We start from the raw sequence: 12,688 nt of genomic DNA, 5'->3' as shown, positions 1-12,688 counted from the left end.
AGGGGCAGGCGGCTCAGTGCGTCGGCGTGGCCCATCGCCTTTCCGGGCCGATGGACGAGGTCGTACGCATACCCCGCCAGGAAGATGGACCAGCGTAGCACCCTGGGCGAGGTTATCTGCGGTGTCTGCCGGTCGGGTGCGAGGAGGCCCAGCAGGGGCCGTACAAGTAGTGGTGAAATTTTTTCACCCCTGCCACGATTGCCAACGCCTCCTTGTCGATCTGCGCGTAGTTGCGCTCGGCCGACGACAGTGTCCGCGAGTAGTAGGCCACCGGGACCTCGCGACCATCCGGTAGTCTGTGCCCCAGGACCGCCCCGACCCCATAGGGGGAAGCGTCGCACGCCAGTACCACGGGAAGGGCCTCGTCAAAATGGGCGAGGACCGCATTAGAGACCAGGAGGTCCTTTATTGTTTGGAAAGCTGCGTCGTGTGGTGGCCCCCAGGCCCATTGCGCCGACTTGTCGAGGAGGCGGTGGAGCGGCTCCGCGACGGCCGCCTTCAGGGGCAAAAAGGAGTGGTAGAAGTTCACCAGGCCTAGGAACGCCTGTAGCTCCGTTTTGGACTTCGGGGCCGGGGCGTGTGTGATGGCTTCTACCTTGTCCTGGGAGGGGTGCAGGCCGGCGGCGTCCACCGCGAAGCCCAGAAACTCCACCCGCGGCACCCCCAGTAGGCACTTCTCCCGTTTCACCTTGAGGCCCGCCGCGTCGAAGCGTTGTAAAACGGCCCTCAGACGGTCTGCGAAGGACGAGGGGTCTGGCGCGGCGATCAGCACGTCGTCTAGAAACGGCTGAACTCCGGGGATGCCTTTAAGGAGGGAATCCATAAAAGATTGAAAGATCCCCGGCGCGACTGAGACCCCGAACTGGAGGCGGTGCACCTTGAAGGCCCCTTTGTGGGTCGCAATGGTCTGTGCCTCGGCCGTGGCGGCGTCCACCGGTAGCTGCTGGTACGCCTGGGCCAAGTCCAGTTTGCCGAACACCCGAGCCCCTGCCAGGGCTGCCAGCACTTGGCTTACTACCGGCACCGGGTACGCGTGGGGCTGCAGGGCTTTGTTTATGGTGCATTTATAGTCCGCGCAGATGCGGACGTCCCCGTTCGGCTTGAGTGGTGTGACAATGGGGGTCTCCCACCGGGCCGACGCCACCGGTTCTAGCACGCCTTGCTCAACTAGGCGATCGAGCTCGGCCTCCACCTTCGGCCTCATGGAGATCGGGGGCAGCCGGGCCCTGATGCGGATGGGGCGTATCGCGGGGTCTAGGTCCAGGGAAATGGCAGGGCCCGTGTACCGCCCCAGGGTCCCATCGAAGATGCGGGGAAATTCTGCGCACACCGCCCCGAAATCCTGCGCTCCAACCTGGTTGATGCCCGTAACGGAGAGCCCCAGGGCCTTGAACCAGGCCAGTCCCAACAAGCTGGAGAGGGGCCGGTCCACAACCAGTAGGTCCAGTTGGCCCTTGAAACCCTGAAACTGGACCCGGAACTTGCCCCAGCCCACCACCGCCACGGGGTTTTTGTTAAAGTCCCGTAACCGGAAACCCCGTGACTTCTGTAGTGGTGGCCCCCCCCGAGGACACAGTGCACGGAGCGTGTCCGCGGATATTATGGAGTAGGTCGACCCGGTGTCGATCTCCATGGTGCAGGGGGCTCCCTCTATGAGGACCGTCACATGCATTTTATTTGGGCCGTCGGGGGGCAGGTTACAGACCTGGTGCTGTGGAAAGTGGGACGACACGGTGTGGAGCTCCAGGGGCAGTTCCGCGGTGGTCTGGTGGGTGGCCGATCTCGGTCGTTGTCCCTTGGACCGGCAGACCTTGGCGATGTGTCCTGCCTTGTTGCAGGAACGGCAGACCGCATTCCGGAAACGGCACGACCTGCGTTCGTGATCCTCCCCGCAGCTGGCGCACTGACTTGGAGACGGGGCCTTGGAGGTCCTGGAGGATACGTGTTTTGATCGCTGCTGAGTCCGCTGTCGGAGTTGTAGGACTTCCTCTTGGTCCGAGACGTCGGAGCCGCTGCTCACTTGGGTACGGTGGACCGCCTTGGCGCGGCGGTCTTGTCGCGCTTGTTCGTATGCTGAGGCCTCCCGGATGGCCTTGTCCAGGCTCAGATCGTTCTGGCTCACCAGTTTCCTCTGCAGCTTCGGCTCCCGGAGTCCGACGAGGAACTGGTTCAGGAGGGTATCGTCGAGGCTGGGGAAGGAGCACCGGGTCGCCAGGCTCCGCAGCGCCGCCAGAAAATCGGAGGTGGTTTCGCCGGAGGCCTGAACTCTTGCGAAGAAGTCCAACCGCTCCACGTACTTCGTGGGTTTGGGAGCCAGGTGGTCGGTCAGGGCCTGGACTAAGGAGCTGTATGACTCGTCCTTCGTTAGTTTGGGCGAGATTAAGTCCTTGAGGAGCCGATGGGTCTGGATTCCGCAGTGGCTCAGCAGGTAAGCCTTCTTCATCGCGTCATCCACCACCTTGTGGATGGTGAAGCGGCTCTCCAGCGTGTCCAGCCAGGTGTCCCACAGCGAGGGCTGGGAGAGATCGAAAGCGGGCAGGCTTTCAGTTGCGGTCGCGGTCGCCATTGTGTTGCAGCCACGTGGTGGGGTGGCCTCTGGAACGGCGATGGCGTCGGGAGCGTTGTGGAGGCCGCTGCTGCTCTCGGGGTCAGCAGGGAGCGAAGCGGAGCCGGGAGCTGCGCGATGAGCGGTTACCGGAGAGCTGGGAAGCGAAGCGAAGCGGTTCCCGGAGGTCTCGGCGTCGGGGCTCGGTGCGGTGCTCGCGTTGGCGTCCGGGTCTTTGTTCATGGGGTCGTGGATCCCACCTTCGTCGCCAGTAAAAAGTATGCAGACGGAGAGTGATTTCAGCTAAGCATACCTTTATTTAGTTCAGGACAAAGACGAAGGGACCAGCTCGCAGGCTGGTTATATAGGTTCAGAAAACCCGCCACCAAGTACCCTAAACACACCCCCTACTCCCGATAGGCTATTTACAGTAACCGGGCGACCATTGGTCTCCCGGCTGAGAAGCTGGCCCTTTGATTGGGCCGGCTAGGATCCTACGGACCCATTGTCTTTGGACATGAAGCTATTGAAGAGTTGTGCCTGGCCAGCCCGGGCAAGTCCGGGCATGTCAGGCTGAATACATTACACAACTCTATTGCAAAGTACATGCAAGCCAGATGGGAAAACACCATGCAAGCTATAGTTATGCTGTGGGCAATGGAAAACTGGGGGTGGGATAGTGCAGCAAACCAAGAGTTTGGCGGACTGCTGCCCTGACCTGGATAGCCCAGGCAAGCCTGATCTTGTCAGATCTCGGAAGCTAAGCGGGGCTGGCCCTGGCAAGTATTTGGATGGGAGACCTCCAAAGAATATCAGGTGTGGGCGGCAGAGGCAGGCTATCAAGCCACTTTTCTGAATGTCATCCATGCCCCAGTAGGAGTCACCAGAGGTCCCCATGACTTCTAGGCCTGGGTGCGCGCACACATGCTCACACACATACAAATGCAAAAATAAAAAAAACCCACCTTAACATTCTTTTTGGCTGACCGCCCATCTATACAATCAGAGGGTCCCATATCTCTTTTTGATTGAATCCCTGGAAGGGGGAGAGGGACTTGAAGGCAATCAGGAGGGAAGATAGCTTCTCTTTGGGCTGTCTCAACAGGGCACAAGGATGAGTTCTCAGATCCAGGCATCAGTTGCAAATGCATTTTCTATTTCACTCACCACCTTTGGCACATAATCTCCCCTGGGTATGCAATAATTTTTGTGCCACAAGGAATCAGTGGAAGTACAGTGTGTTTGTGTGTGTGTGTAATAGCAGAGTGATAGAGCAACTTATCCTTAATATGACAACCTGATTTTTTTTCCAAATTCTGTTCCCATTTTTTGTATCACAAATCTTGTTGGGAACCTTGCCCTTTTTCAAAGTACCAAAGTAAGAACTGTGCAAACACACATTTTGAAAACATCTTTATTAATGTATGTTTTCAGTTTACATTCTGTACCTTGATTAAGTTACAAAATTAGTTACAGTTCAGTGCAGATCCAAGTTATATAAGAGCCAAGTGGCAGATTTCCTGGTTTTCATTGCATGGATCTGCCAGATTTCCTGTTGTAGTTTCAGCACACATACCACTGTTACTCATATACATCTACATGCTTGCAAATTCCTTTTCACACTTCTACAGATTCAAATGCTGCTTTCTCTTCATAGAAATGAGATATTTCTAAGACACATATACCTTCTGCTTTTGTCCCATCTCCATGGAAAGGGAAGCATGACATTTAAATTCAGAAAAGATATTGCCCCAGATTGATCTTTAATTGATCATATCTGAAAAAGTGAACTACTGAATTTTCCTCAGTAGACACTTGTAATCCCCATTAAATTTTTCATGTCCCCCCCCACAGAGGGTAGTACATATCATTTTGTGAAACCAGTAGAAAACCCTCATTAATAAGACCTCTTTCATTCATATAATACAGTGGAGGTAACTGGATTGTCTCAGCATTACACAGTTTTGGATTATAATGTGATAGTATATTTCCTCAGTTTTTACTATTCAGCATCAGTTAAGTTTCTGTTTTGATAAAAGTCATCATATTTTCAATGACAATATACAACTAAAGAATTACATCACTGTCAGTAAGCACAAACAAGAATGAAAGTGTCAAGATCTGCGGTTTATTGCTTAAAAGAAATCAAGCAAAAGTTTAAAAGTGAAGAAACCCTTCTTTTAACCTTTACTTTGCTTTTCTGTTTTTTTCCTATGTTTGTTTATTTTGGATATTAAAAACATCAGGTATTAAAACCCATGAAAATGTCACAAATTAGTGAGGATTTTGGTTGGTCTTGATTACACCACTATTGTTTTTGTCTGTTTTGCTATCTGTGATTGCTTTCTGGGTTTCTCATTTAGTTTCCTCTTGGACCTTGAGAAGCGGGTAGAAGAGAACATTGTGATATCGGACATCTGTGATATTGTCTATCATCATACTATTAACCATTTCTCAGTGTATGTAACCTATGTCTCCAACCAAACATACCAGGAGAGAGCTTACAAGCAACTTCTGTGAGTAATGATCTAAGCATGATTTGCTTGCTAAAATCAATCAACTAGTGAGCATCTAGTAACAATCATATACTAAACAAGGACAAAATGTTTTAGCACACAGAGGCCCTGGTCACACTGGGGGAAAAGGTGCGGCTGAAGTGCGGCTTTTTTGAGTTGCATCAAAAGAGAAGCGCGGTGGCGGGATCAGATAGATCCCCCGAGCCGCCACGCAGTTGCTCCCCAGCATGATCAGATGCCAGGGGGAAGCCACAGATCGGTGAGCGAGGTGAGCCCGCTGCGCATGTGTGCCGGGGACCTCGCATGCTGCCGAAGACGGGCGCACTGGCAATCACACGGCTGCTCCTGCTGCGGATTTTCAGGTAAGTAGTAGTGTTTTATAGGGTTTTTTTTGATCCGCATCTTCGGCCGGAAGAGACGGATCGGGGATGGGTGCGCGCTGCTTCCCAGATGTTGCAGTGTGATCGCGCCCGCTTGATGCGCCCCCAATCCGTCCCTCTCGTGGATCAAAGCCTCCCATGTGACCGGGGTCAAAGATAACTTACTCTCACTAAAATGTAGTATACGTTAATGTTTACCCAAATCCCATTTCCGCCCCTTAGCCTACTCTGTGCAGTTTTTCCAATGTACTGTAAAGGAGTTACATTCAAGCATTATGCATAGTTGTGTGGATAACTATGACTGAATCCATGAATGACAAAAAGTATGGTGTCTTGAAATTATTCATAGTTGTAGTTCAGGTCCAGCTTTTAACTGGACAGTGCTGTTTAGGATGCACTTCAGTGTACATGTGACATGTGCAATCTGAACAATGCATCTGCTTAAATTCTTCCTGCACCATAGGAAATATTTTTCTTTGCTTGAGTTGCCAGCTTGTTGTTGTTCCTCTTGCACTGTAAGTGGGAACAGATACGATAAATGCTGTAGCTTTGTGCAAGTATACCTGGGAGTAGCCTCCATTGAGCATAAGCTTGTACCAGCAATTTAGTAACAGCCTTAAGCAGAATTGCACAGTTCTAAGTCCATTGAAGCCAATGGATTTAGAAAGGTGTAGTTCTTAGACTTGTACTGTTAGTTTTTTGCACAATTCCTTTTTTCTCTCACTCATTTGAATCCTACATAATCAGTAGACATACGTTTGTTACAGTCAAGGCAATAGTGCTGCATGATTTTGATCTATGACAGGAATGGATACATTTAAGCCTTGAGAGTCACATTTTCCACATTATTGTCTACCATCAAAAACAGTTGAACTGGCTCAGAAAATCTGGTGTTAAGGTTTTCTACAAATGTAATATTATATATAAAAAATTTTCAGCATTTGTACGGTGCCCTTCTTCCAAGTCACCAGGCTGGCTTATTTTTGATTTGGTGAGGAAGTAATTCTCTATTCCAAACTCATAAGGCAAAAGATCATGAAAACTGGAAAACAATGGCTGCTTTCCTAAACACAGATCTTTGAAAGTTTCAAGCATTTCCGTTTGGTTATAAATTTATTTTGGGCACTTTGTTTTTCCTTCAAGAAAATAGGGATGTGCACTCAGAAATGAACTAGAATCATAGCTGAATCCCCTGGTTTTTTAGATTTCCGTATCTCATTAGGAAAATTTATGATACTCTGGCAATCTCAAAAGTGGTCATTACTCTGGCACCTGAGTGTCTGCTTTCTCAGAACTGCATGAAGCAAAGACAGGAAAGCAGAAGGTGGGGGGGGGGGGGGGGGGTAGGAAGGGAAGCGTGAACCACCATTGGATAATCTGGGAGGGGCATCCTGCAGCTGGAAGAGACAGAAGATGTTCCTGCCTGAGAATCTCTTGTGCACACAGTGTTCTAATTTACTTCAATGGTTGTGCTGCTATCCTCAGCCACCTGGAGAAGGATTACTTGATTATTTATAGCAGTGGGTGCTGTTTTCTTCTACTTCTCTGATTTATTCTGGTGTTGTACCTCAACCTGCCTGCCAGGGCAAATATTTTGCTTGGCTGCAGATATGGGGAAACCTACATACACCCTTACACACACCCTTCCCATGAAACTGTTTTTGCAGGTGACATGGACAACCGTTTTCCTTCTACTGTTGTAAAAGAGGTCAGTTATGTAAGGGGGAGGGAATAGAAGCAAAGGCTAGCTATGCTACATTTCTTCCCTATGATGCAATAGGTAGGGCATAAAGAGGCAAACATTTTTCTTTCACTATCTGAAAGGCATACAGGCCAGCTGCAGGTGGGAAATAGGGAAAATCCCTCCACTCTCAAAGAAAGGAAGGGCCAGATAAACACAAAAAATCTTTGATAAGGAAAACTGGGATTTGTCTCCACATCATATATCAAAGAGGATCATGTATCTGAGATCTCTCAAGATCTTTAATGCACTTAAAAGCAACCACAGGCTTTCCCTAGTACAAATTGTTTCTCCCCTGTTCCCTGCAGCTAGTGTTATTTCCACTATGGAAAAAAGCAGGTAACCTATTTGTGCAGGCTGCCAGAACCTCCTTCCTCTTGCACTTTATTTTGGTGCTTGAAGCATTTTTCTCCCAGCCTGGCTCCAATACTAGAATTCAGCCAGGCTGGGAGACAACTGCTGAAATCAACAGTCTACCAAGGCAAGCCTGGATATGTGCTAACTTTACTCTCCCTCAACACACCATTTTTGATTGGAGGACCCTGGAAAGGGAGGAAAAAACTCATACAACAACATTGCCATGCAGACCTGATAATTGCTCTGCAAGCAAAAATCTCAGTTGCCATAAAATGGAGAACTCTTCTATCTGTCTGAAATGTGACAAGGAGTTTACTTTAGATAAGAGGGGCACAGCCCAAAAGAATACAAATACAGTTGGTTAGAAGAAAAAAAGGTAAGAAGAAAATGTGTTACCTGTTGAGAAAAAAACCAAATAAAGGTTATTTAAAACTACAGTGAACTCAATGCAAGAGGGGGGGGGGAGAATTATACGCACACCCCTATTAAATAAGCCATTACTTTTGGACCATTCTGGTAGAGTGGAAAAACTATTAACTTGTTGTTTCTAGTGTTATTTTTTTAGAGTTACAGTATTTCCAGGGAAGGAGAACTTAATATTTAAACAAATTCAGTGCCTATAGCATCCCCCGCCCATTGTTCAGTGGTTTTTGAAATCATAAACAGCACTGTACCCTTTTAAGCCTATTGACTTCAAGGGTATAATTAGGATAGGGTAGCCAACCTCCAGGTGTTAGCTGGAGATCTCCCAAAATTACAACTTGTCTCCAGGTGACAGAGATCATTTACCCTAGAGAAAATGGCTGCTTTGGAAGTTAGTGTCTCTATGACATTATACCCTGCTGAAGTCCCTCCTACCCCAAACCCGACCCCCCACCCCAGGCTCCACCCTCAAAATCTCCAGGAGTTAGCAACCCTAAACTTGGTTTAGGATTGCACTGAAAAGCTAGCAAGGTTTTGAACGAGAAATGGCGGTATTGCCTGTCAGGAACCTGAACTAAGCTGGAAAGCTTCCTGGCTGCTGTTGGTGGCAGTAATGGCCCCACTATGTTGCACTTAAGCCAGGCTATCAGATAAGTTATTACTGTATCTGGCGGTGTAGTGGAGAGAATGAGGAAAGGAGTTAATACTCCATACGTTGATTAAATCTGCAGGCCAAAGAACATTGTACTTAAAATACATCTTCAATTGCAGAATAGTAGAGTATCTAGTCCATTAAATGGAGCCCAGGCCAGACTCAAAGTACTGAAATTACTTCTGGTCGTGTGGTTACATTTTTACTGACTATTGTTATTGTCTTGAAAGAAAAAAGAGCTGATCATTTCTGACCTAGAAAGTTAGCATTGTTTGTCAGGAATCCATCTGGATATACTGGGTAGAAAGTCTGTCTGAGCAGTAGTTAGTATATAAGTATAGTATATAAGATCAAACACAGTCTCATGAATACTGCAGTTATATTATATTTATATCCTGCTTGTCTCCCTAAAAGAGTTCACATCCATTCCGACTATCAATTGCCCCTGGAGTAAATGGCTGTTTTGGAGAGTGGACTCTGTGGAGAGTGGACCCTTCCCCAAACCTGACACTCCACCTTCACCAAGCTTTATATCCAAATATCAGGAGTTTCCCAGCCCAGAGTTGGGTGCCCTAGGGATCATCCTATGAGCTGTGATAATTTGAAAACATTGTTTTTTCTCACCCCTATATTGTACATTCAGGATGGAAGCTCCCCATATTGGTGCTCTTGTTTTCAGCTAGGATCCCAATACTGCAAATTTTGTTGAAGCACGGGGGGGGGGGAGCTGCTTTTTATAGCAGTGAATTCACACTACCAATAGCACTGACAGATCTCTGCTTCCCTCCTATGCCTGACGAGTTTTTCATCCTGTCATTTCCAGCTAGGCCTAGCTTAGTTAAATCATTTTATGGAAGGCCTTGTTCTTATGACTATACGTATTTCACCTCACCACAATAATCTAACTGTGTAAAGATGTATAATTATGCCTTTCTGACTCATCTACTTGGACACACATTCCATTCACGCACACCCACACACACAGCATATGCTGCTAAGTCTGTATGTGCTACACATGTGAAACCGTTACTCTGACTTACATATTAAAAGCCTATTTTTCATTCCCTAATACTATAAATAGACCCCAACTTTAAAATTCACTTAGTGTTAATAAATATTTTTTTCCACAATCCTCAAATTGAGAACAATGCCAAATGCTATGTCTGAGGCACATAGTATCATGGTATGGAGAACCAAATGCAGCATGCACAGGTTTAAAACACAAGGAAATAAAACAAGCAAACAAACAAAACCATTAGTTGTTGTAGAATTTCTGGGCTGTATGGCTGTGGTCTTGGAAAAATCTACAACAACTAATGAACTCCGGCCGTGAAATCCTTCAACAACAAACAAAACCATTCTTCCTCTCCTTCTGTTGTCAGCCAGGACAAGCCAGCTTTCCGGGAGGTAATCTCGCAGTTGGAAATGGATCCCAAATGTAAAGGCCTGCCTTTCTCATCCTTCTTGATTTTGCCTTTTCAAAGGATCACTAGACTGAAGCTGCTGGTACAGGTATAGCATCTTTCTCTGGCAATCACTCATGGCTCACCCCACAGTGCCCTACAAGTGAGTTAGCTTAAGGCCAAACTAGACATGACAGTGTCCCTGGTCTGACCCAGGGGTGCCAGTGCCATTTTAAAGCCTAACATGGACAATTTAAAAATTATGTGAGGGCCCAGCCCTTGGCACAGAAGGACCAGGCGCTGTTGTGTACTCCCCCAGTGCCTTTTCGTGTACTGACTCAGAGGGAAATGGAGGGAAAGGTCCCTTTGAGGGAGAACAATTCACTGGAGACAATAGCTTAAAGTGGTAGAGTTGCCAACCTTCAATGTAGGTGCTGGAGGTCTCCCAGAATTACAGCTGGCCTCCAGACAATAGAGAACAGTTCCCCTAGAGAAAATAGCTATTTTGGAAGGTGGACTCTATGGCATTCTACCCTGATGAGGTCCTTCCCTTCTTCAAACCCCCACCCTCCCCAGGTTCCACCCCCCCAAATCTCCAGATATTTCCCAGCTATGACCTGGCAGCCCTACACAGGGGAATGGGCAACAATGTTAACTTCATAAAGATACTTAGTAACTGAATTGAAGACATTATTTCTATAACATCCTGGATTGTAATTGGCAGTAGAAATTTCAGATGTTTGACCACCAACCCTCTTTAAAATGCTGAAACTTATTATTAGCTTTTAAAACAGACTGTAATTGCTCAAAAACATTTATAGTACCAAGTAGGTGTAAAAGTCAACACAACCCCTTCCTGCTTCTTGTGCAGAATATTCTGAAGAAAGTAGAAGAAAAATCGGAACGGGAAATCACTGCCCTTGAAGCACACAAAGAATTGGAAACAGTGAGTCTGGGCAACCTAAAATTTGTAAGAATGTTGATTATTTTCATATGCTATTCTAATACAATTCTTCTGAACGTAAATAAAACCAGGAAAGCAATTGTGGTATCACTACTGTACAGTTATGCTCTCTCCAGTTTGTGACCTTAAAACAAATTGTTCCAGTGCTTGACTGAAGAGGCATTGCTGAGTTGGAAATTGAACATGTGTATATTTGCAATATCTGGTAGGAGGGCAGTTGGAGGAAAAGTACCTGAGTGCAAAAGCTTTTGTCAAACACTTGAAGATGATGAAATCCATGGAGAGCAGTAATTTAATTAGCTGCCATCAGAAGGAGATTGTTAGCAGGTCAGATTTCATCTAGGAGTGCAAACTGATTTTGGGGGGGGGGCTCTGAGCCTGTACAATGGAATAAGTGATGTTTCCTTATCACATCCGCAATGAGAGTTCCCTATGGAGTGTGCTGGCTGCCCAAAGGTATATTGTTAGAGATGGATAGAGCCAGATTCCTGTCTAGGAAAGCTCAGGTGGACTGTCATTTTTTTTCTAGCCACCAAAATTCCACCCCTTTGGAATCTATTTTGAATTCCAGAAGCTAGTCCTAGAGATGAACCTGTTGGGATCTAATGGATTCAGTGATCTAGTAAGCCACAGTTCTGCCTCTGTACTGAAACGGTGATTATATTACCATGCCATGAAAATACAGAATGCCAGCATGCATTTGTGGCACAAACTACTGATGTCACTGATGCCTGTGGTAGAACTCACCAGATTCTAAAAAGAAATGTGGAACTAGAGTAGAATTTTATAGCATATCTATGTGTATATTGAATCAGATTTGTTTGTCTCTACATAGACAATAAGAACAAAATAAAACCTTGCACGGCAGAGTCTTCTTCCACCTTGTATTGCCACACATAACATTTTGTCAGACTCTGACTGATGAGGTTCATCACTACCACTGAAACACCAGCTCACATAGGGTTGCCAGCCCCCAGGTCTGGGCAGAGGTTCCCCCGCTTCTGTGGGCTTCAATCTGCTGATGGCCAGCTGGCCAGTGGGGAAAGCCCCACCCCCCAAGCCCCACCCTCAAGAGTGGCCATCCCTCTCCCTCCCCTCCTGCGGAGATTTAAAGGGCTTCAGCTAATTGTTTGGGAGCACATGGCCTACCAATCAGCTGGAGAGCCCTTTAAATTTTTCAGCAAGGAAGGAGAGGGGCTGTTGCTGGCTGTAGCCCAGCTTGGGGAAAAAACCCTTTAAAGGGTCCTTTTGTGAGCGGTGTGGGGGCCATGGTGTGCGGCATTCACAGCGAGCGGGGTGGCGGCATGAGCCTGAATCTCAAGCAGCGAAACGCCACTAGGAAATCAGCCCCATGGGCACTGTGTCTTAGGGACGGGGCTTAGGGGCATCCCCATCCACCCCTGGAACACCCCCCAAATCCTACTGCCAGAGCGAACAGGGGACCTGTTCCAAATGAGTATTCCAAATGGGGTCGCACCATTGATTTATATAGGGGCATTATGATATTGGCTGATCTGTTTTCAATACCCTTCCTAATAATCCCCAGCATAGCATTGGCCTTCTTTATCTACTACAACTCCACTGAAAATGTCGAGACAGTGTGTGACTGCAATAAAGAAGGCCAATGCTATGCTGGGGATTATTAGGAAGGGTATTGAAAACAGATCAGCCAATATCATAATGCCCCTATATAAATCAATGGTGCGA

General features: G+C 47.3%; 1 protein-coding gene across 2 annotated transcripts in view; it reads left to right on the top strand.

Annotated features, from left to right (window-relative positions):
- The window catches only part of NGEF (neuronal guanine nucleotide exchange factor), an 85,746-nt gene that overhangs the window by 44,710 nt on the left and 28,348 nt on the right, over positions 1–12,688 (top strand). For both annotated transcript variants that reach the window (XM_015426824.1, XM_015426823.1), the window contains exons 7-9: positions 4,909–5,061; positions 9,997–10,126; positions 10,889–10,963. In XM_015426824.1, the coding sequence (XP_015282310.1) occupies positions 4,909–5,061; positions 9,997–10,126; positions 10,889–10,963 (358 nt within the window). The remainder of the gene's footprint in view (positions 1–4,908; positions 5,062–9,996; positions 10,127–10,888; positions 10,964–12,688) is intronic.

This window comes from Gekko japonicus, unplaced genomic scaffold, assembly GCF_001447785.1.
Source record: "Gekko japonicus isolate JY-2015 unplaced genomic scaffold, Gekko_japonicus_V1.1 scaffold14, whole genome shotgun sequence".
Taxonomy (NCBI): domain Eukaryota; kingdom Metazoa; phylum Chordata; class Lepidosauria; order Squamata; family Gekkonidae; genus Gekko; species Gekko japonicus.
Note: the sequence above shows the minus strand (reverse complement) of the source record. Positions and strands in the feature narration are given on the sequence as shown.